The 22,397-nt window shown below is 49.2% G+C and overlaps 1 protein-coding gene across 1 annotated transcript in view; it reads left to right on the forward strand.

Moving 5' to 3' along the window:
- Nucleotides 1-19,501, forward strand: part of ITGB3 (integrin subunit beta 3) — a 56,272-nt gene extending 36,771 nt beyond the window's left edge. The window contains exons 10-15 of the mRNA XM_084749571.1: nt 1,563-1,992; nt 8,764-8,986; nt 10,045-10,145; nt 12,399-12,518; nt 15,746-15,912; nt 16,593-19,501. Of these exons, the coding sequence (XP_084605697.1) occupies nt 1,563-1,992; nt 8,764-8,986; nt 10,045-10,145; nt 12,399-12,518; nt 15,746-15,912; nt 16,593-16,658 (1,107 nt within the window). The 3' untranslated portion in view covers nt 16,659-19,501. The remainder of the gene's footprint in view (nt 1-1,562; nt 1,993-8,763; nt 8,987-10,044; nt 10,146-12,398; nt 12,519-15,745; nt 15,913-16,592) is intronic.
- The last annotated feature ends 2,896 nt before the right edge of the window (nt 19,502-22,397 follow it).

Consider the following 22,397-nt stretch of genomic DNA (forward strand, 5'->3'; position numbering starts at 1 on the left):
TTATTTTATGTGCATTGGTGTCAGACTCATTGGAACTGGAGTTACAGACAGTTGTGAGCTGCCGTGTGGGTGCTGGGAATTGAACCCAGGTCCTTTGGAAGAGCAGACAGTACTCTTAACCTCTGAGCCATCTCTCCAGCCCCCAATCTTTCCTCTTGAAGCTTCTGGTGCCTAAGGTGTCTATATTTGTCGAGTAACCCTCTCTGTCAGTTTTGCTTTTCTGTGTGTGTTTGCACCTGCACAGCTGATTACAAATAAAATTATTTCTTACCTTATGCATTCACCCAGGGTAATGCCTTTCTTTTCTCTGCGACATAAAATGGGGGCAGTATTTCATCTGCGGACTCTTGCGGAGCACTGACTGTGCCCCAGACTTTAATCTAGCTGATGAAAAGCCAACAGCAAGTGGAACAAGCAAAAATCCCAAACCCCTTGAGTGTAGATGCTCATTTTGTCCCTCCATCCCCTCCACAGTTTTCTTTTTTTTTAAAAAAATATTTATTTATTTATTATGTATACAGTGTTTTGACTGCATGTACTCCTGCATGCCAGAAGAGGACACCAGATCCCATTATAGATGGTTGTGAGCCACCATGTGGTTGCTGGGACTTGAACTCAGGACCTTTGGAAGAACCAACAGTGCTCTTAACCACTGAGCCATCTCTCCAGCCCCCACAGTTTTCTTTTTTTAGGTTTTTTGAGACAGGGTTTTCTCTGTGTACCAGGTCTGGCTTTGTAGACCAGGCTGGCCTCGAACTCACAGAGATCCACCTGCCTCTGCCTCCCGAGTGCTGGGATTAAAGGTGTGCACCACCACACCCGGCCACAGTTTTCTTATTGTTTTTTAATTGTGTGTTTATGGCTATTTTGCCTGCATGTGTATTTGTGTGTCACGTGGGTGCCTGGTACCTGCGGAGGCTGCAAGACAGTATCAACATTCCTTGGAACTGGAGTTACAGAGGGCTGTGATCAGCCATGTGGATTTTAACCCAGGTCCTCTGGAAGAGCAGCCAGCGCTCTTAACTGTTGGGGCCATCTCTCCAGCTCCCCTGGTTTTCTTTCTGGATTCTCCTCTCCTCTATTTAAGGGACTGGGAGGGAGGGATGAAGGAGAGAAATAGATCTGTTGGCCCATTGCCCTATAAGCGTGTACTCTAAGCACATGCGTTCACACTCCACGCTTTGCACCCTGCAGTGAGACGCTATGCGGTGATCCCTGTTTGCAACTGACCAGTGTATGGCCAGGTGTGTGCAAGGCAGCGTTTGGTGTCTTGCTGTTATTATGTAATAATGGTACTTGGCCAGAGTCAAATGTATGCAGAATCACAGGCTCTGGCCTGCCTGAGCTGAGGTATCCCTCAGGACACAAACAGCCTTCTATGGCTTATCTGTAAGCAGCTGTCCAGTCAGGTACGTCACAGGGGTAGGTTTTACTCTGTAGACATTGACAGAGTGGTGGTTTTGTCACCCAGTTTTGTCGTTCTTGGTAGTGTGCAGCATTTCCTCCAGGGCTGGTGTGTCACCCCAGATCCACTTAGGTCTGAACGTCATCTTCCCATCCAGGTGAGCTTTAGTATCGAGGCCAAAGTACGAGGCTGCCCGGAGAAGAAGGAGCAGTCGTTCACTATCAAGCCCGTGGGCTTTAAGGACAGCCTCACCGTCCATGTCATCTTCGACTGTGACTGTGCCTGCCAGGCCTATGCTCAGCCCCTCAGCCCACGATGCAACAATGGCAATGGGACCTTTGAGTGCGGGGTGTGCCGCTGTGACCAGGGCTGGCTGGGATCCATGTGCGAGTGCTCTGAGGAGGAGTACCGACCCTCCCAGCAGGAGGAGTGCAGCCCCAAGGAGGGCCAGCCCATCTGCAGCCAGCGGGGCGAGTGCCTCTGTGGCCAGTGCATCTGTCACAGCAGTGACTTTGGCAAGATCACTGGCAAGTATTGTGAGTGTGACGACTTCTCCTGTGTCCGCTACAAAGGGGAGATGTGCTCTGGTGAGTAGACGTGCGCACCTGTATCCCAAAGAGCCATGCATGCGCACGTACCCATGGTGCCTTGGGAAACACACGTGGAGGGCTGGAGGTGGGCAAAGGTGGACAGAACTGAAAATCCATTTCACTGGGTAGAAAACCAGAAGTGAGCATGGGCCCGGGGGATAGACCTTTCCCCTTGTTCGTGGGGCGTAGGGAAGCTACTATCTTGCTTTTCTTCTGCCCACTCAGATAGTGTTGCAAGTTTCTGGACCTTTTGAAAATGAGGACCAGCTTATTTTTCATCTAACACAAAAGTCAGTCTCGTGGCAATTAAACTGCTAGTGTTTATGGATGGAAAATATATATTGGAATATACTGAAAAGTTGATAATAATTTTACATGAATCTATTTTTCTATCACCGGTGACTTAGAAAGTAGTGGTATATGTGCAAGACATTGGGGGGGACTTAGAACAGTATTTGGAAAACAGTACGCTTGTGTTAAATGTTATCCCTCTTTTAGTATGTGGCTATTTGTACTAACTGAGATAGAAAACATAAGTTCAGCTTTTCAGTTGGTTAGTAGCGGCATGTGGCTAGTGGCTGTCACGTTGGGCAGTGTGGATAGGGGACATCGCGTGACGTCGCAGAATGCCATGGAGCTTTATTTATTTATTTTTAAACACATGGGTGCTAGAGCTTTGAACTGAGGTCCCCACGCTGCAGTGCAAGCTATCTCTCCAGCCTGGGGACTGTAAGTTTGAGCCCTTCTACCTGAAGGATTCTGAGTTGTCCTTATTGCAAAAATTCAGTGGGTTTCCGACTGAGAAGCAAAGTCACTGTTAATACAGCCTTTATCTGAATTCCCAAAGGGCAAATGGACAGTCTGAGTTTTTTTCTTAGGTTCTGGAGGTAGGTTTATGTTGGACCATAGTTTCTTGTGACTTAATCCTGTTTGGGACAGACAGGTTGTGGGTATTTGCAAGTTAGCTGGAGCAGGGTTATGGGTATCCTGTGTGGGCTCAGCAGAGAGGCTGTACTTGTTTCCTGTGGTGGTCTAAGACCCAGATGGGCTTCATTTGCATTAGGGTTTAGCCAGCTGAGCTAAGTGACTCAGGTGTTGACTTTAACTCAGTAGTGACACACGCCTGCAGTCCCAGGAGGGCAAGGTCACCCTCAGGTACATAGCAAGTATGAGGCGAACACCAAACCACCACCACTACCACACACATACACACACACACACACACACACACACACACACACACACACACACACACACACACACACACACACACAAGCTCTATAAGAAAGATAAATATGCCATGCAAAACCAGGCCCCGAGGGGCTGGAGAGCAGGCTCAGAGCGTGCGCTATTTTTGTATACCAGTATCCCCGTAGCTCACACCCACCTGCAACAACGACCCAAGAGGAAGTCCGGCCTCTGACCTCCAAGGGCACCTGCACTCAACGTGCACATGCCCACTATACACGTAATACAAAAAATTATTTTAAAAACGTGCTCCACAGATGTAAAAACGATGCCCTTTTTGATCCGTGGCATCGTCTATTTCGGTTATGTCAGCAAATATTGAGAAAGGGCTTGGGGCGGGTGGGGGGGTGCGGGGTGGGGAGTAATATCACCATCAGCTAAATTAGTGGCTAGAGATCAGGGTCCCAATGAGGAGAACAGGCGTACAGCAGCAGTTTGAATGCGGGGGAGGCGGGGGGCGGGGGCAGCGCTTCAGTTCATTAATATTTACTAGTGTTTCTATTGTGTTCAAAGGAGCAAGCTGGGAGTGCTGATTAGTCTTGCTCTGGTGTGAGGTCTGTGGGAGGGATCCCAGCCAGAGAGTGTGTTTTCTTTGCCTGCCGACCCCACAGAGCCTCTGAAGTTTCCACTTCCTGAGGTGCAGCGATATCTGGTCCCCAGGTGCTCCATTTTAATCCACCGAGGGGACTCGATTTGCTACAGCACCCATTTTTACTGCTTCTTACCAGGGTGTCTGGCGCCTATCCGGCTCCCGGTCTTGTTGTGTCTTGTTCTTGTGACATTGTTATCGCATCCTCAGAGACGGGAGTTCAGAGTGCCTGGCATTGTGCTGACATTTGCTTCCTGGGCATGAAGAAGGACATCTCAGAGCTACGCCCCTCTTCTCTGATGCCCGCCTTGTGGGGGACATGAAAGGGGCACATGGGGTGGGGGTGCTGGGTCTCTAAGCGTTGCAGGTGGCTGCCTGGTCTGTTCCTCCCCACTTCCGGCTCCTCACCTCCTGTAACCAGCTTCCCCTCTGCCTCAGATGCAAGGAGACAGGAAATGCGTCCTTTTTCTTAGGCTCTTTCCCACCTGCTGTACACAGATAGGCTTCCTCCGTGGTCCCCATGCTGTACCCACACGGGAGGAACAGGTGTCAACAGACACTTTTACTGTTTCTTAATATACCAAAGTGTCTTTGACGTTAGGAGCCACACCCTGCTGGAACCTAGATTGTCTGTAGAGAGAGACTCCTGCGTAGGGGAATCCTGGGCAGTCTCATGGAGGCCGATGATGCCTGATGGATCTCAAAGAAGGGCTGGTTCACACAGGGCAGGACTGGAATATGAGTCTGTGTGGAAGGCTGGCTGTGTAGGGAGAGCAGACCCGCTCCCTCAGAGGCGCTCTTTTCCTGCCTCCTCTTCCATTCTTTCACTTCTTGCTTCCTCCTCTGGCTTTCCTGTGAACTCAGCCTAGACACACCCCCTTGGGCTGGAGAGGTGCCCACACAGTGCCATTACTACACTGTGGTTTCCTTTTAAGAGCTGACTCTGTGCCAGGGCTCGGGGTCAGCCTGCTGGCTCCGGCTACCCACTTCCACTCCCAACATCACCCTCTGGCTGGCCCAGCAGATCAGCTTGTCAAAGATCACTTTGTTTTGCCTCACAAAGGGCATACTGTGGGACGAGGGCTCTGTGGAGGCCGAGAGCTCTTCTGAGCGCTGCCAGGCCTCGGTGCTACTCCTCTTTTCCCAGCCGGGAACCACGGCTAGGAGCAAGGCAGAGTGGGTGCCGTGGAGCCCATGTTGCTGGCTGGCACCCCTACCCCCGGCTCCTGTACAGGAGGATTGACTGATTAGAGCTCACAGCTGCCCTCTCTTTGGGGCTGACAGGAGCAGCCTTGCCTTTAGAAACTGACCAATGACCGGTGAAGAAAGGATGGAAAGGCGCAGTTTCTTTTCCTCAAAGTGGGCTTAGCTCTGTGGTGCCATCCATAATTCCAAATTCACCATGGATTCAGGCTGAAAGGAGTTTCTTGCCAGGACCACATACCTGCATGCTCATATTCTCTCTCTCTCTCTCTCTCTCTCTCTCTCTCTCTCTCTGTGTGTGTGCAAGCATGTACAAGCGTGTATTTCTGGTTCCCAGCTTTTCTGCCAGCCCCAACCAGTCATTAAATATCCCTGAACAGCTTGCTTCTGGTTTCATCTTTTCTTTTCAAGACCTTTGTGTAGGCTTGACTGTCCTGGAACTAGCTCTGTAGATCAGGTTGGCCACAGAAATCCGCCTGCCTCTGCCCCTCCTACTCTGAATGCTGGGATTAAAGGCATGCACTACTACCACCTATTTTTTTTATCCCCCCCACCTCTCTCTCTCCCCCTCTCTCTCTCTCTCTCTCTCTCTCTCTCTCTCTCTCTCTCTCTCTCTCTCCAAAATTTCTCTGTGTATCTTTGTATGTCCTGGACATGCTTTGTAGACTAGGCTGGCCTCGGATTCACAGATATCTGCCTGCCTCTGTCTCCTTGAGTGTTGGGATACAGGTGTGTTCCACTGCACTAAGTTTATTTTTCACGTTTTAAAAATGGCTTATTTTTATTTTATGTGCATAGGTGTTTGCCTGCATGTATGTTTGTGTGAGGGTGGCAAATCACTTGCAGCTGGATGATAGACAGCTGTTATGTTGGTGCTAGGAATTGAACCTGGGTCTTCAGAGCAGCTAGTGTTCTTAATTGCTGAACCATCTCTCCAGCCTCTGGACACACAGACACACACACACACACACACACACACACACACACACGCGTGCGCGCGCACACACACACACACACAGGTATATATATATACACACACATTAATTTATGGTGTACTGCTTGCACGTATATCTGCGCATCATGTGAATGCAGTGCCTGTGGAGGCCAGAAGAGGGCACTGCATCTCCCTAGGTTTGGAGTTACAGGCAGTTGTTAGCTTGTAGGTTCTGGGACTCTAATTCCAGTCTTCTGGAAGAAGAACCAGCGCTGTTAACTACTGAATCATCTCTTCAGCCCCGGTGTGTAGCCTAGGCTGGCCTTAGCCTTGAGATCTTCCCGCCTCTGTCTCTTTAGCATGTCCCATGGGCCCACCACAACAGGCTCATCTTCAGTGACACAGCTGCGTTGCGTTGATGTGTTTGAGTCTCGAATGATGGTGAGTTTATGAGAGGACGGTGCTGGGGATCTATAGTGTTCACAAGACAGTGGGCCGAGAGCAGAGTCACTGTCAGAGTCTGGCCTTGTACCGGCCTCCCCACCTTCTTGGAACTACTGATGAGGTTTGTCAGACCACTCTCTGCTCTTCTTCTTTCCTCGGATCAACAGTCGTATTTTTTTTATTATCTGTCCAGTTCTTCCTCTAGAGAATGAGCCACTCTTTGTAGGGTTTAGTTGCCAACTTTAAGTGAATACCGGGGGGCCATGGCAGTGTGAGCTAAAACCTGCCTTTAAGCAGCCTGACCTCCTACGCCAGGGCCCCTCCCACTCAGGGAAGTGAATGACTCCTCCACACCAGGGCTGACGGCTCTTTGCAGTACTGTATTACTACAACACAGGGCACAATTGATGTCTATATGTGTATCTTCCCTGCATGTAAGGTCGTTAAGTCCGCTGTAGTACAGACCTTGTCTGCCATGCTCACTGCTGAGTCGCCAGCACCCAGCACGTGGTACAAGTTCAGGGAATATTTGTTGACTGACTGGATGAGTGAACCAACGTCAACTGTCTGTCTGCTTTAGAAGAGGTTTCCTGGTAACCCCTACTAATGATAAAAGTAACGTCATGTGGTGTCACCTACCAAGAAGCTCAACAGTTTAGAAAGAGAACCCGCTAAGCAGGCACATGGCTGTAGCGTGAAGGTGGACAGACAGGCAGCCATCATGTGCTGGGAGGGCAGACACATTAGAAGACAGTTGACTACACCTGACGAGCTCAGAAGAAGCTGGTGAGAAGAGCGAACACTTAGGTTGGGCCTTAAGGATGAATAGGGGTTTGATAATGACCACAGGGTTAAAGGGGCATCCAGACAGAAAGAAGAAGAAACAGGAGGCCGTAAATCTGCAGCAGCAGGGCGTAGCTCAGAGTGTTGGCTGAGCCCTGACTCTCCTGTATACGGCCTGTGACCTGGGGGCAAGCTACACAACCTTTCCGACACTACAGGGTTGTTGTAAGAAATGAACACGGCAATGCTCTACAGAATGTGACACGCACGTGGCATGCACTGAATGCCCAGCAAATATCTATGGTCGTTAGTGCCATTGCCATGAGTCCTGATGGCACAACTTCCATTGGGGACCGTCACGTCCTTGACATTGTAAAGTAGTGTAATTCCCCAAAGGCTTCCCAAGGCTGCCCTACTGTGCTCTCGGCTACAAGGCAGGTTGTATTGGTGAGGCTGCGCGCTGTTGAACCGTGCCCACAGCTTCAGAAGTTAATCGTGGCCAAGTGTTTCTGCAGCTTTGGGGTGCAGATGCAGGAGCGGTGACTGATCAGTAGACCTTTGGGGGAGGCCTTTGGGCTGGGGTGCAGCTACAGTTAACCAGTTTTCTGCTGTTTACTATTGGACACTCTTTCTCTCCTCTCTTTACCCAGCTTTTCTTGTTTTCTGCCGCCTTCTCTCTATGGCATTCCCGGGGTTTGTTTAGCAGCATTGGCCCTCCACAGGCTGTAAGGTAGGTGATATTCGTTCTCTGTGCTTCCTTGGCTCTGTTGACTGACTCTTTAGGCTCCTGGGGCCTTCCGTCTGGTCCTTGGGGACCCTGTCCCACCTACCCGCATACCCAGCATACTCTGTGTTCCCTCCCTTCCTGGCACTGGGCACAAGGCTGTCTCCGTTCCTCCATCTCATGGCAGTACACGTTGCTATCCCGTGAGCTCTCCCTCAGAGCCTTGCTTCTCACCTTGCAAGGTGACAAGGAGCGCTGGTTTGAGAAAACCCAGCAATGGATCTTGACGGTTGGTCTGTTATTTTGTTTGTCTGTAGCTTGTTCAAATCGGAGCCCGTGTTAGTGCCCGACTTAACAGGGGGAAGGTAATGATAACACTGGTTGGATTCCTTCCAAGTCATGTTGGAGAGGGAACAGTATTGTTAGGTCAAAAGGAGGCGGCTGGTGGAGCTTTTCACTGTCATCAGGCAACTCCATCAAGTTCCTGAATGCCCTGCGTAGGCACAGGCTGTGGATTCTTGCTGAGCCAGCCCTTGGGGTTACAGGGCTGGCTCTAATCCTCAGACCCATGCTGCCAGAGGAGGAAGGAGGATTCAGAACAGGGTGAGAAAAAGGGCAGGAAGTCTGGGCGACTTAGATCTGAATACTCCCCCTTTGGGGTGCCTAAATTGCTGTTTGTCTCTACTGGGTAGCGCTCTCCTGGCAATGAGCCAGTTCTCCCACTGACCTGCCAGATCATTGTTAGTATGGTCCGGAGAACAAGGTGAACAGTTAACAGCCTGTTGTCACCCACCGAGTGGGCCTCTCACCAGCTCTGGTCTGCTGTCCTGGCTCTGTTTGTAGGCCATGGCCAGTGCAACTGTGGAGACTGCGTGTGTGACTCGGACTGGACTGGTTACTACTGCAACTGCACGACGCGCACCGACACCTGCATGTCTAACAACGGGTTGCTGTGCAGCGGCCGGGGCAATTGTGAGTGCGGCAGCTGTGTCTGTGTCCAGCCAGGCTCCTATGGAGACACATGCGAGAAATGTCCCACCTGCCCAGATGCCTGCTCATTTAAGAAGTGAGTGGATAGTTTGCAGAGAGTTGGGGGGCTGGAGAAAGGAAGAGAGGGCCCCTGGACTAGAACTCCCAACTCGCAAGGTTCTATCTTGGATAACGGTTTGCTCCCGACGAATGAATACTTTCCTTTTTCCATGACCACCTTTTCTTCGGAGAAGTTGGAGGTAGTACCAGATGTGCAGAAACCAAAGTAGTACCAACGGGAGCAAGCCATCTTCCAGGGAGGCATCCTGTATCCCTCTGCATTGGGAGGGGGACCAAATAGGCATTCTCTTAAGATTCTCATGCAGTGTTCTGGTTTTTGTGGGAGGTGCAAGAAGCTGAAGTTATGGTAGGCTTTTGGGGGAAATGGGCATTTGCCAGTATGGACTTGCCCCATTTGGAAGTTGGAGGAAGCCTCAGTCAGCCCAAGTCTATGTCTCTGCCATTGCCAGATTCAGTCATGCATCTGAGCTGTGGTAGGGCCCAGTGCTTGGAGGAAAGAGCATGAGGTAAAGGCTCTGTTGTCACTGTCTTGACATTCTTAGGTATGTCTGAGCAGGATTTGAGTTTTTCAGTGGACTCTCAAATCACGTTACCAACCATGACATTAAACCTCCCAGAAAGGATGGGATGTCACCATTACCACCACCACCACCACCGCCACTGTCACCTTCACCATTATTATAACCTTCACCATCATCATCACCTACACCATCATCATCACCTTTATCACCATCACCTTCACCACCATCATCTTCGCCATCACCATCATCATCTTCACCATCATCAACTTCACCATCACCATAACCATCACCTTTGCCAGCACCATCACAAACCTTGAGCAAACTTAATGAAGCCTATTTTGTCCAATAACCCAAGCAGTCAGGAGCCTGAGGCAGGGGGATCAAAAGTTCAAGACAAAAATTAGGCTGTATAGTGAGAATTGCCTCAGATCCAGGCTTGGCTGGCCAGGTCCTGCCTGTGGGTGAGGAGGGCCTCTTCGTTCTGAGCTCTGGGTATGTGGCACACTTAGAGCCATTGCTCCCTTCTTCAGATGCTGTGTCCTCTCTCCTCTAGGGAGTGTGTGGAGTGTAAGAAGTTCAACCGGGGAACTCTACATGAGGAAAACACCTGCAGCCGTTACTGCCGAGATGATATTGAGCTGGTGAAAGAGCTGAGTAAGTCCAGTGGGTCCAAGAGTTTTATAAGCCCAGGCTGTCTATGGTTCGCTTCTGTCTGAGAACCTGCCAGTTTCCTTCTCTAATGTGGAAGAGCAATACCCACCTCAAGAAATGCTGTGCAGACCCGATGTGCAGTAGGTACACGGCGAAGGCTGGCTTCCTGCCTTCATCCTTGCAGATGTGTTCAGCAGCTCACACCGCCTGTTACCTGGAGTCCCAGACTCAGCAAGAGCCTATGCATAACTTTTAAAGATGTACAAGTCAGATAATTCTTAATTTCCCCTTAGGGAGAGGAAGGTAATCTACTTGATTTTATAGACTGCCATCCTTAGCTTAGTAGAAGAGCAAGCAACACTGAGACTAGTGGCACACACCTGTAAGCCTGTCACTTGGGAGGCTGAGGCTGGTGAATCTTGACTTTGAAGCCAGCCTGGGCTACAACAGTGAGGTCCAGGCTAGCCCAGTGATCAAAAACTATTTTTAAAAAGTGTTAAGGGGCTAGAGAGATGGCTCAGTGGTTTAGCGCAATTGGCTTCTCTTGCCGAGGACCGGGGTTCAGTTCCCAGTACCCACATGGTAGATAGCAACCATCTGTAACTCCAGTTCTAGAGGATCCAGCGCCCCCTTCTGGCCTCCATGGACACTGCACACACATGGTGCACAGACATACAAATGCAGGCAAAATACCCATATATGTAAAATAAAATAGAGCAATCTGAAAACAGTGTGAAGGAATGCCCAGGGTTTTGCTGAGGGGAATCATGACTGCTCTCTTTACGTTCTTTTGACTTTCTGGAGCCTCCGCCTCCTCCCCGCAATAAGACATGGATAAAAGGGGGGGTGGGGTGGGGTACGACGGCACAGAATTCTTACCTACCACTATTCTGACCTGCACTCCATTTCTGTCTTTAGAGATGATCTTTGCTGCTTTCAGTCTATCTGCTGTGTTACCTGAGCTGAGGGCGACTGGGTAGGGGCCTGGAGGGTGGCAGTCTCTACACAGATAGCAATCGCCCATGCAGACAGGAAATAACCTCTTCGTGTGACAGGAAGAGAGTCAGTTAGCGTCAGGTAGAGGAGCTATAGGAGAGTCAGGTCTCTGGGCCTTTGACTGATGGAAGTCAGGCTGCAATGGCGGGTGACTAGCAGTTGAGTTTGAAGAAGTGTTTTTTCCCTTGAGACAGGGCTTGCTGTGATTAGCTCAGGGGAAAGGGTGTTTATCTGACCTCATGGAGTCTACCCTTCTTCATCTATGAAAGAGAAACGATGGCCCCACCTTACGGAGAGAGTTAAATGACACCAAATAGGCAGTTGCCAGCATACAGCAGGTGCCTACTTCCCTCTTGCCAATCTCTGCTTGCCCAGTGGCTATCATTCGTTTTCTAATACAGCCCTGGCCAGTTCTGCCCATCGGAATCCATCACTATATGGCAAGGCACATCTGGTGGAGAGTAAGCCACGCTGTCTAGCAGGGACTAGCAGGTTTTGGAATGAGACGGGCTGAAGCCAAAAAGCATGATGGGAAGTCAGAGACGGGGGCGGGGTGGCCGTGGAGAGGCACACCAATCAGAAACAAGTGGAAGAGCCATAAGGCTTGCATAAACAGACTGAGGCGCTGAGGAAGCAGAGAAAGAGAAGGAAGGGGACACCAGCTGTGCCTTAGCAACTGTTCTGTGCGGTTTCATTCTCGTGTCCGGTGGGGATGACGTTGTTCTTTCATAGATGAAGATAACGAGGGCACACGGCAGACAGCATCACAGCAGGTAGATCAGGCTTTGAATCCAAGTGTATAATACTCTGATAGCATGTCCTGTATAGAGGAAGAAATAAGAGCCAAAAAGGAGCCGGGTGGTGGTGGCACACACTTGGGAGGCAGAGGTAGGTGGATCTCTGTCAGTTTGAGGCCAGCCTGGTCTACAAAGCGAGTCCAGGACAGCCAAGGCTACACAGAGAAACCCTGTCTGGGGGGGGGGAATAAATAAATAAATAAATAAATAAATGCAAAGCAAAGCAAAACAAAACAAGGAAAAAGAACCAAGAAGGGCCTGTGAGAAAGACAATTCATCACTGAGGAGGGCCAGTCAGTGCCAATGGCCAGGCATGACCTCCAGGCTCCGCACCTTGCCTAACGTCAGGTAGTTTCTTGGCACATACTTTCCAGATGTCCCATGAGCTGGGTTTGGGAAAAACTCTTACCGTCTGGGATTTTGTTTGTTTCTCATTCTCCGTGTTCTCCCTTCCCTATGTCAGCGGACACTGGCAAAAATGCAGTGAATTGTACCTACAAGAATGAAGATGATTGCGTGGTCAGATTCCAGTACCATGAAGACACCAGTGGGAGGGCCATCCTGTATGTGGTGGAAGAGCCGGGTAAGCGAGCCCCGAGGCCCTGTCCCCGCCCCTGGGGAGAAGGAGACATCCCTGTTAGGCAGGAGGTTCTCCTTGTAACCCTTACAAATCAAGCCAAAGAGGTATGGGGGCGGGGTGTACCATTAAGTACTAGCAAGAAGGGAACTCACTGGGGCTGGAGAGATGGCTCGCCTGGCTAAGAGCACTTGCTGCTCTTACAGGGGACCTGAGTTCGGATCCTAATACCAAGATCGGGTGGCTCACACCCACCCTTAACTCAGCCTCTACATATGGGCTAAGGAATAGAAAGGGCATCATCTTCATTTTGCTTAGCGAGTCCAGAGAGGCTGGGCGGTGGTGGCGCACGCCTTTAATCCCAGCACTTGGGAGGCAGAGGTAGGCGGATCGCTCTGAGTTCGAGGCCAGCCTGGTCTACAAAGTGAGTCCAGGGCAGTCAAGGCTACACAGAAAAACAAACAAACAAACAAACAAAAAACAAAACCAAAAATCCAGAAAAAGCTGCTGTGGAAAGGACTAAAAGGAGCCCGTGGCTGTCTGGGAAGGAACTTATATAAGTTATGGTTTGACCATAGCTTCCTACTCACTGTACTGATTTTCCCCACCCTTGCCCTAGCCTTACCTTCATCCCTTTGTGTTCCGTCTTTGTGTTTGGCTCTACCATTACGTCATCTCTTTGCCACACAGTCTGTTGGTGTTCCTGTTGAATCATTTGGCTTGGGATTTTTGAGACTGGGAGTAAAAGGTGATAGTCATGTGGGATGGTCAAACAACTCGGGGATCAGGGGGTGTCACTTTTCATGATCTCTGCCAGGAAATCCATTTCTTAACACTGGGAAACGGGATTCCCAAGGTCTAGTGACCTACAGTGCCCTTTGAGTTTGTGGTTCTGGAGTTAGAACCTCATACAAGTGCTGTATGCCGGAGTCACACACTCAGCCAGGGGCCCGCATTCCCTACTGTCCCGGCTCTGTCTCATATTTTAACCCAGTGCCACCTATTTGCAGGGACTCTGACTTGAAGCAGCAGCATGGGCGTCTGGGGTCCTGAGGCTTAGGGAGAGATTCTTCTCTTTTCTCTTCACCACTTCATGGCCTTGCAGATGTTTTCTTTGAAGGGCTGAGCCACCATAGGGCAGCAGAGAATATTTCCAAGTGGATTCAGCCACATAGTATGGGCCTCTGAACGGGGCTGCCAGAAAAAACATAGCATGTTCCATGCAATCTTTAGCACACACACTAAAATAGCAGCTTGTTTATCAGAAGCCAAATCGATCTGGACTTCCTATACTTTTGTTTACTATATCTGCCAACGCTTCCAAGGCTTGTCTGGCTTTGGGTCACCCACTGTGGGTCCACTGCTATGGCTATGATTAGGCACCTCTAGAGGCACCTGAGACTGTCCCCTGCTTCCCACCCCTGGTGGTGACAGATTGTTTTCCATGAGGATCCCACCTGTGTTGCTTAGACCACCATGGACAATTTTTACTTTGAGGTTTGAGGGTCAGCCCTACCCCATACCCCAAGCTTTCAAAGAATTCACGGTTGCTTTTCCCAGAAGAACTGGGGCCCTTTGCTCCTGGCAATTTGGACACTGGAACCTCACAAATTCTCTCCTGGAGCCCCTTAATTATCGATAGGTTGTAATTTGGTGGGTTGGGAGCTGGCCAGAGTGGTTTGCGGCAGCGGTTGTTTTTGTGTAGTGTGGGGTGAGCCTGTTTAGGGAAGAAGGCGGGAGACAGTGGGAGGTGGGTGTGGCTTCCTCTACAGACTCATCAACAGCCGTATTTATTTATACAAACACCTGGTTTCGTAACCCCGGAGGGTGTCAGTATGAGGTCACTTGTTATAGACACATGGGGTTTATGGGACGCTCTGTGGAGTGTAGTCAGCTGACCCGTGAAGAAGTGTCATTCATTATAGCTTCTGTCTGCTTTGGTGGTTAGCTGGCCTTGAGCAAAGAAGTCAGCTTCCAGTAGGGTGAAGATTCTAGATCCCTAAGGATCATCTTGGCTGGCAGGCTTCCTGCCCTCTGAGGGTGCAAATACCTGAACCAGGGCACAGGACGCAAGTGCCGACGGGGGCAGTGAGTGAACACCACCAGTGACAATGGTAGCCGGTGTTTATTGAGGAGTTATTTTGTGCCAGGCACTATTCTGAGCTCTTTAGCACAGTCACTCACCATCACAGGCTTTTGAGTGAGTGGGAATACGTGTTCCACTTTAAAGATGGGGAGACAGGAAACAGACACCCGGGAAAGTTAGCTTTATTGAAGGTCAGATAAGCGATGTAAACATTAAAGCCAGCAGTCAAACCCAGGCAGTCTTGGCTCCTACGTGCCCAGTGGCACAGACCCAAGGACAAGTCACACTTTGGCTGTGTTTAGCGGAGGGAAGGGGACAGAGATGAAGACTCTGGTATGTAGAAAACAAATGTTGGGAATGTAAAATGTCTAGCTGCTCCTACCTCTAGCCAGTAGGTGTAGGTGTGTATGTGTGCGCGCGCGCACGTGTGTGTGTGTGTGTGTGTGTGTGTGTGTGTGTGTGTGTGTGTGTGTGAGCCCTTGTTTGTGATGCCAGGGATAGAGCCCAGGGCATCATGGGAGATAGGAAGGTTTTTACCACCAAGCTTAGTTACTCCCTAAATCAAATTTTTTTTAATTAAAAAAATTTGTTTTTGATATTTCTGGGTCTGAGTGACTTGCCTCCCTGTATGTGTACACACTGTATGCATGCCTGGGTGCCAGTGGAGGTCAGAAGAGGGCGTCAGGTGGTCTGCAGGTACAGATGGTTCTAAGCCACCACGTGGGTGCTGGGAACTTAACCTGGGTCCTCCGCAGTAGCAACAAGTGCTTGTAGCTTCGGAGCCACCTCTCCACTAAGTTTTAAAGTGCACGCTGGGGTGAACCCACACCAAACGGGGTAGATTCAGCCTGAGGACTCTGATCTAGACCACTCAGGGTGGACTATCGCCGTTCCTGAAGATTGCCCCCCTTTAAAAAGGGATGGACAGATCACTATTAGTTCGAGGCCAGCCTGGTCTACAAAGTGAGTCCAGGACAGCCAGGGCTACACAGAGAGACCCTGTCTTGAAAAACAAAACAAAATAAACAAACAAAAAAAGGGATGGAATTTCCGTTTTGCTTGTCCTCCATCCTGTTTTTTAATCATGTGCTAAGACCACATCCCTGGGCGTTTCCACTGACTCCTGCTCTCTGCCTCTGCCTCTCAGAGTGTCCCAAGGGTCCTGACATCTTGGTGGTTCTGATGTCAGTCATGGGAGCCATTCTGCTCATTGGGCTGGCTACTCTGCTCATCTGGAAGCTGCTCATCACCATCCACGACCGGAAGGAATTTGCTAAATTCGAGGAAGAACGAGCCAGAGCAAAATGGGACACAGTAAGTGGCTGGGCTGTGCTTTGTACTTTCATACGTCTTTGCTTCTAGAGGGGTGAGAATGCAGATGTAGAACACTTTGAGCCACTGTGGGAACCAAAGAATGTTCTGAATTACTTGACTACCACTGTAAGGAAGACTCATTACATTTTGATGGGAAAATAATTTGGGAAACCTAGTGAAGGTTTTCTTGAGCACACAACAGGTTTGTGGGTAGCAGTTGATTTAAGAGATGAGATGAGGTAAAAAGAAGCTTAAGAATTATTTTGGCAAAAGCTGGGCTCTGTGTTCTGACGCCACCTGCTACATTTGCCTTCTGGATCACATCGTCGCCTGGCACTGTCTTGACAGAGGGACAGAAAGAGTAGGGAGAGAAGAGAAAACAGGAGAGACAGGTACTCTTTTGAGACTCCCCCAAAAGAATGGGTATCCTTCCGCCTGAAGTGATGGGATGAATTAAAACCCTTAGAAACAGTGGTAGCCTAGCAACACAGCATCCCTCTCTCCTCTCTATTTCCTATCTCCTATCCTAAAAGCAGAAGTGTCCGCGTGAGCATTGGCTGGTTTTGGCAGTTGGCTCCAGAGAAGGATGTTCTGGGTTAAGTTTGCAGAATAAACGGGAACCTTTCAGGGTAAGAAGTGCAAGGAGCTGACCATGAGATTTCCCTCTGTTCCCTTCACAGGCAAACAACCCGCTGTATAAAGAGGCCACGTCCACCTTCACCAATATCACCTACCGGGGCACTTAATGAGAAGAGTCCATCCCTAGGCTGCTGTCAGATTATGCCAGGACTGTGGGAGTCTCTGCCACCATGTTTACAGAGGACAGTATTTGCGGGTGGGATTTGGGGCTTTGGATTGGGAAGGGCTGGAAGAATGCCTGTGTGTGGGAGTGTGTATCTCTCTCTGTGTGTGTGTCCATATGTATGTCTTGTGGGGGAATATGTAATTTAAACCTTGTGATGTGTCCCTCTAGGCAGAGCTCCACAGCATTTGTCCTCAAAATCCCTCCTGAAGGGATTCCTCCTGCTTAGCTTGAGGGGTAGGGGGCTGTTGATGCTGAACAGACACTCTTCATTACCTCTGAGAAGCCAGCTGGCCTCAGCAGGCCATTCTCCCAGAAGAGAAGAGCAGGGCTGAGGTTTCCCCCCACCTCACCGCCCCGCCCCCATGCCAGAGGAAGTGATGTCAGGTCTTGGGTCTATACCGGAGTTTGTCAATGTCCGGTTCTTGGACCTGACTGACAACAGCTATGGCAGGAACTGCTTGGCTCTGTGCCTCTGCCGACCTCCCCTCCCTCAGGCTGAAGGTGGAGTGAGCGGGAGAATCAAGTCCTGAAGGGATGCCTGGGTCTTTTGCCGTCACCTCAGTCCTGCTGCAGTTCCCTCGTACCGGAAGTCCTTGCCCCCTGTCTCTTTGGCCTCTTATGCATGAGGATGGCAGGGTCACTCAGGGGTCATGTGTGGCCTGGGGGAATGTGCCAGCACCTCCAAGTCCATGGTCACCGCCATTCAGATTCGCCTCACTGGTAGCTCTAGAGAATTGTGTCACAGTGTCTTCGCCACATCAACACCATCACGTACCTCCTAGTTCCACACGACTTTTGCTATGCACTGAGGATATCTCTCATGACCAAATGCTTTCTTTCCCCTCAGGGGCGAGTGCTGTGGTCAGAGCTGGGGCCTAGCCCCACGCTCCAGGCACCTCCACACACCTTATCCTACGCCTGTGTGCTACACCCATCCGTGGGGGGGTGATTGTGTCTATCTACCTCTTGGGTGTCTTGTGAAGGAGTCATTCCCACGAGTCTGCTGAGCAAAGCGCCAAGGAGGAATGGCAGGCCAGTCAGATCTGCGCGTGTGGCCTCTTCTCCTGTGGGCTGGGCAACCTCATTTCAGTTCAGCCTTTAATCTGGGAGGCCAAGAGTGCAATTTTATTTTATTCTTTATGGGGACAGCCAAAACTATGATGAGGTCCAGTCACTCTCAAGGAGCATGTATATAGACATACTTGCATTTGTATATTTGTAATTTTTTTTATAGGATGACAAAGGAGAGCATAAAAAAAAAAACCCACACAGACTGTGTGGCATATTGGCACTTGCATGTGGCATCCTTTTTAGTTGCGTGCCACTCAGTTGCTGGGTCTGTAAGGGGCTTCCTCTTCCTGAAAGCATGGGAGGATGGGTATGTGGACACACTGAACCTTTCTTGAGGAGGACAGACTGACTGTTCTTTTACCCCAGCAAGAGCAGTTTGCTCTGTTGGCATTGACCTAGATCTATCATTAAAAACCAACGCCCACCACCCAAAGAAAAGAGACCTATAAACAGTGAGCTTGATGATCAGAAAAATCTGAGTCCTGGCCTCAGGGTTGCTGCTAAAATATTTTAAATGCTAATTCAGGAGAGCCACTTTCTTTTCTCTGGAGTTCAGTTTTCTAGTTTGAAAAACAATGAGTTTGGACCAGCTAGCTTGGAAGGTCTGTTTCAAGTGTCGGTGGTCTTTTAATTTTATTTTTTGAGAGAGAGGGACTCATATAGTCCAGGATGGTCTTGAACTTGTGTGTGTGTGTGTGTGTGTGTGTGTGTGTGTGTGTGTGTGTAGGGGAGGTGCTGTTGCTAGTGTTTGCCTTTCAGTTTTGAGTTCTGAATGCCTTGGCTTTTCACAAGAACAGATGTCATTCTCACAACATGTCCCTGTGGGTCTCACTCTGTCCCAGCGTCCCTTCATCTTTCCCTAATGGGTGCATCTAATGTAGCACTTAGTGTTAGCCAGTCATTTCTTGTTCACTCTGCATCTTCATACTAGGGTAGGCTGTCAGTAAGGAGGGGGCTGGTCCAGGTGTTAGTGTGGAGAGCAGGCCTTGAGAACAGGAATAGGCCAATGGCTGCCCTGTTTTGCCCTTGGGTCACTCTTGGGTTAGGTGTCGGGAATATGGTACAGAGATAAACAAGACACCAGGGGGGATGGGTCCAGACCCAGGAAGTTTGTATATTAGCCACAACCTTTAGCTACTGAGGCAGAGTCCATGAGGGTAGAGTGGGAGTCTCTTTAGAGAAGACAGTTTAGATGAGGAAGCTGTCAGGGGAGGAAAGAGAGTGTGTGACAGGGATGAGAAGGTGAGAGGGAATCTATCTGTTTCTGGAATGAGGCCTGCGGTCCTGGAGCAGCAGTGTTGGTCAGCACACGGGCATTATCTATAGCTGTTCTCGCCAGAGGCCAAGGAACAGTCTGGTATCATGAGTGTAAACATCTCAAGCCGTTCTGGCACTGAACAACCCAGCGCAGAGGGATTGTGCGCTCTTCTTTTACAGGTGATTTCTGTCCAGTCTCAGGGTCTGAGGACAATAGTAGGGAACGGAACACGTTGCCTGATGGATCACTCCATTCGGAGTCCGTTGCTTACCTCTCAGATACTCTGAATCTGCCCACAACACCAAAATATTTCTCTTGGTTAATTTTTGGTTGAAATAGCCTAAGTACCTTCCTGATTTCCTCGCCACCTCCTCTGATTTGTGCAAATTAAATGTGCTTTCCAAAAGAACTGGCCTAAGGCTACCCCAAGCTCCTGTGTTGTTATTTCTGTTTTCTCTGAGTGCAAAGAGTCATGGCTTCAGAAGTGATCACTTTAGCAAAAGCATGCTTCCAAAAAACATAACAGGATGGTGACTGCTGTGGAAGGTGGTGCTAGCTTCGGAGTCCAGAATTTTTTTTTTTTAAGATTTGTTTATTTATTATGTATACAGTGTTCTACCTGCATGTACACCTGCCCAGCAGAAGAGGGCACCAGATCTCACTATAGATGGTTGTGAGGCACCATGTGGTTGCTGGGAATTGAACTCAGGGCCTTTGGAAGAGCAGGCAGTGCTCTTAACCTCTGAGCCATCTCCCCAGCCCCAAAGATTTATTTAAGTATACAGTGTTTTGCCCCCATGTACACCTGCACACCAGAAGAGGGCACCAGATTTCATTACAGATGGTTGTGAGCCACCATGTGGTTGCTGGGAATTGAACTCAGGACCTTTGGAAGAGCAGACAGTGCTCTTAACCTCTGAGCCATCTCTCTAGCCTCAGAGTCCAGAGTTTTGATATTTTCAGAACGAGCACATCATTATGTTCTAAGGTTGGTTTGTTTTTTTAAATTGGGGATTTTAAAGGATCTTTTGAAAACAAAGCAGAACAGGGTGTCAGTAGAGTGTAGGTTTTGCCTATGGGAACCGTTAACGAGGAAAGGCTTAATGGAGAATTATTCCCAGGACCATTTACATGCCTAACTTCTTCTTAAGACGGCTGGTGGCAAAGTGTGACAGTGTCACCTAGGAAGGTTGTTGTTGTTGTTGTTGTTTTTAATGCAGTGAAGGGGCTGGAGAGATGGCTCAGTGGTGAAGAGTGCCTTCTGCTCTTTTGGAGGACTGGAGTTCAGTTCCCAACTACCTGCGACTCCAGCTCCAGGGGATCCCTTTTTGGCCTCCATGGGTACCTGCACATGTGTATGTACACACACACACACACACACGCGCGCGCACACACACACACACACACACACACAAAGAAAGGAAAAGTGACAAGTCTCAGCCCAGAACTACAGTCATACATTCTAAGGAATGTTGAGTGGTTTTGTTGTGGTGGGAGTATGGACACACACACACACACACACACACACACACACACACACCTAGGGATACAAATGAATCACTTCCTAAGGCCTCTCGATGCAGTCACAGTCACAGTCACAGGACATGGTAAACACGGGCTGTAAGAGACTGCTGCCAGGGAAGCAGGGCAGAGCAAACCTTTCTACAGTAAATAAAATGAAAAAAAAAAAAGTAGAAAGAGAACACACTAAAATAATGTTTGAAACACATCATGGTAAATACACAACCATGGACAACCCAACTCTATACTCTGACAGCAACAGGCTCATTCCCATGTGCGTAATGAATGTTATGTTAGCTGTGACATCACCAAGTGATAAGAAAATTCAACTCTATTATAATCGGAGACCACTGTCATATTTACAAAATGCTGTTATGTGTCATGTAAGGACTGAATAAGAAAATCTGAGGGTGTGGGGCCACATTCAGAGACCCATAGCCAGACGTTACATGGAAAGAGACAGACCTCGGAACACTCAGCCTTCATGAGGTGCCTCCATCAAATCCCTCCCTCTCAGAGCTCAAGGCTGGCAAGATGGCTCAGCGAGGAAAGGCTTGTGCCACCAAACCTGGTCCCAACTCCCACCAAGGACTCTTCTATTGTCATACACACACCGTGGTGCCCTGAGCTCTGAGAGGGAGGGGTTTGATCCATTTTGATCTTGGAATTCTTGAGTTTCCTCCTAGCACATGTTCCTTAAAAACAAAACAACAAAAACTAAAAGAAGCACTACACCTAGGCCCCTGAAAAAGAAGTATAAGACTACTTGACTATAATAACCTTTTTCTTTGCCTCATTAAGTCCTTACGTAACAAACATTTTGGGGGTCTAGGGAGATATCTTAGTGGTTAGGAACACATAACTGTTCTCCACAAGACCTAAATTCAGTTTCCAGACCCCAGTTAAGGCGTCTCACAACTGCCTGTATAACTTCTGAGAATCTTACTCCATCTCCTGGAGTCTGTGAGCACCTGTACTCAAGTGCACATACCCTCCTATTTGAGTGTGCATAACTTAAAAAAAAAAAAACAGGCTTGCCAGGGTGCGGTAATACAAGCTATTAATCCCAGCACGTGGGAAGCAGAAGCAGACAGATCTCTGTAAGTTCCAGGCCAGCAAGGGTATACAGTGAGACACTGTCTCAAAAAATAAAATCTTTAAAAAAAAAAATGGGGCTGGAGAGATGGCTCAGTGGCTAAGAGCACTCACTGCTCCTCCAGAGGACCAGAGTTCCATTTCCAGCAAGCACATAGTGACAACTGTTTATTACTACAGTCTCAGGGGGATCTGATGTCCTCTTTTGGCTTCCTCAGACACCAAGGCATGAATGTAGGATACAAACCTCCATCCAGACAAAACACCCATACACATACGTTAAAAAAAACATTTTTTTTGGCAACACAATATTCATCATAAAAAAAAGATGAGTGGACATAGTAGGTGTACTTTTAAAAACTATTTTTATATTGGGCTTCTTATATTTCTTATCTCTCACTTCACCCCAATCCCTTCCAAAACCACAAAACCAGGTAGGAGAGAAAGAATGTTAGTGGGGAGAAGGCGCCTGGTTTTCCTTCGCTACTCCCTGTTGTTTAGGGTTGTTGGGTTCCTTGGGGGCAGGTCCAATCCTTGTTTCAAGGTATCTCCAGTTTCTTGTCAGACTATTATCAACAGCAACCAGGAGCAGCGAGGGTGGGGGGCGGGGGAGGGGGAGGGGGGGCGTGCACCAGCAGCCTTCTTCTTTCTCAGAGCCCCCCAGTCTCTCTCTGGGTCTGGCATTTATTCCCACTGGCAAAGACCACACCCCCACATGAGGTGGTTCACAGCTGA

The sequence above is a fragment of the Acomys minous genome (assembly GCF_964271855.1).
Source record: "Acomys minous genome assembly, chromosome: 12".
Lineage (NCBI taxonomy): Eukaryota > Metazoa > Chordata > Mammalia > Rodentia > Muridae > Acomys > Acomys minous.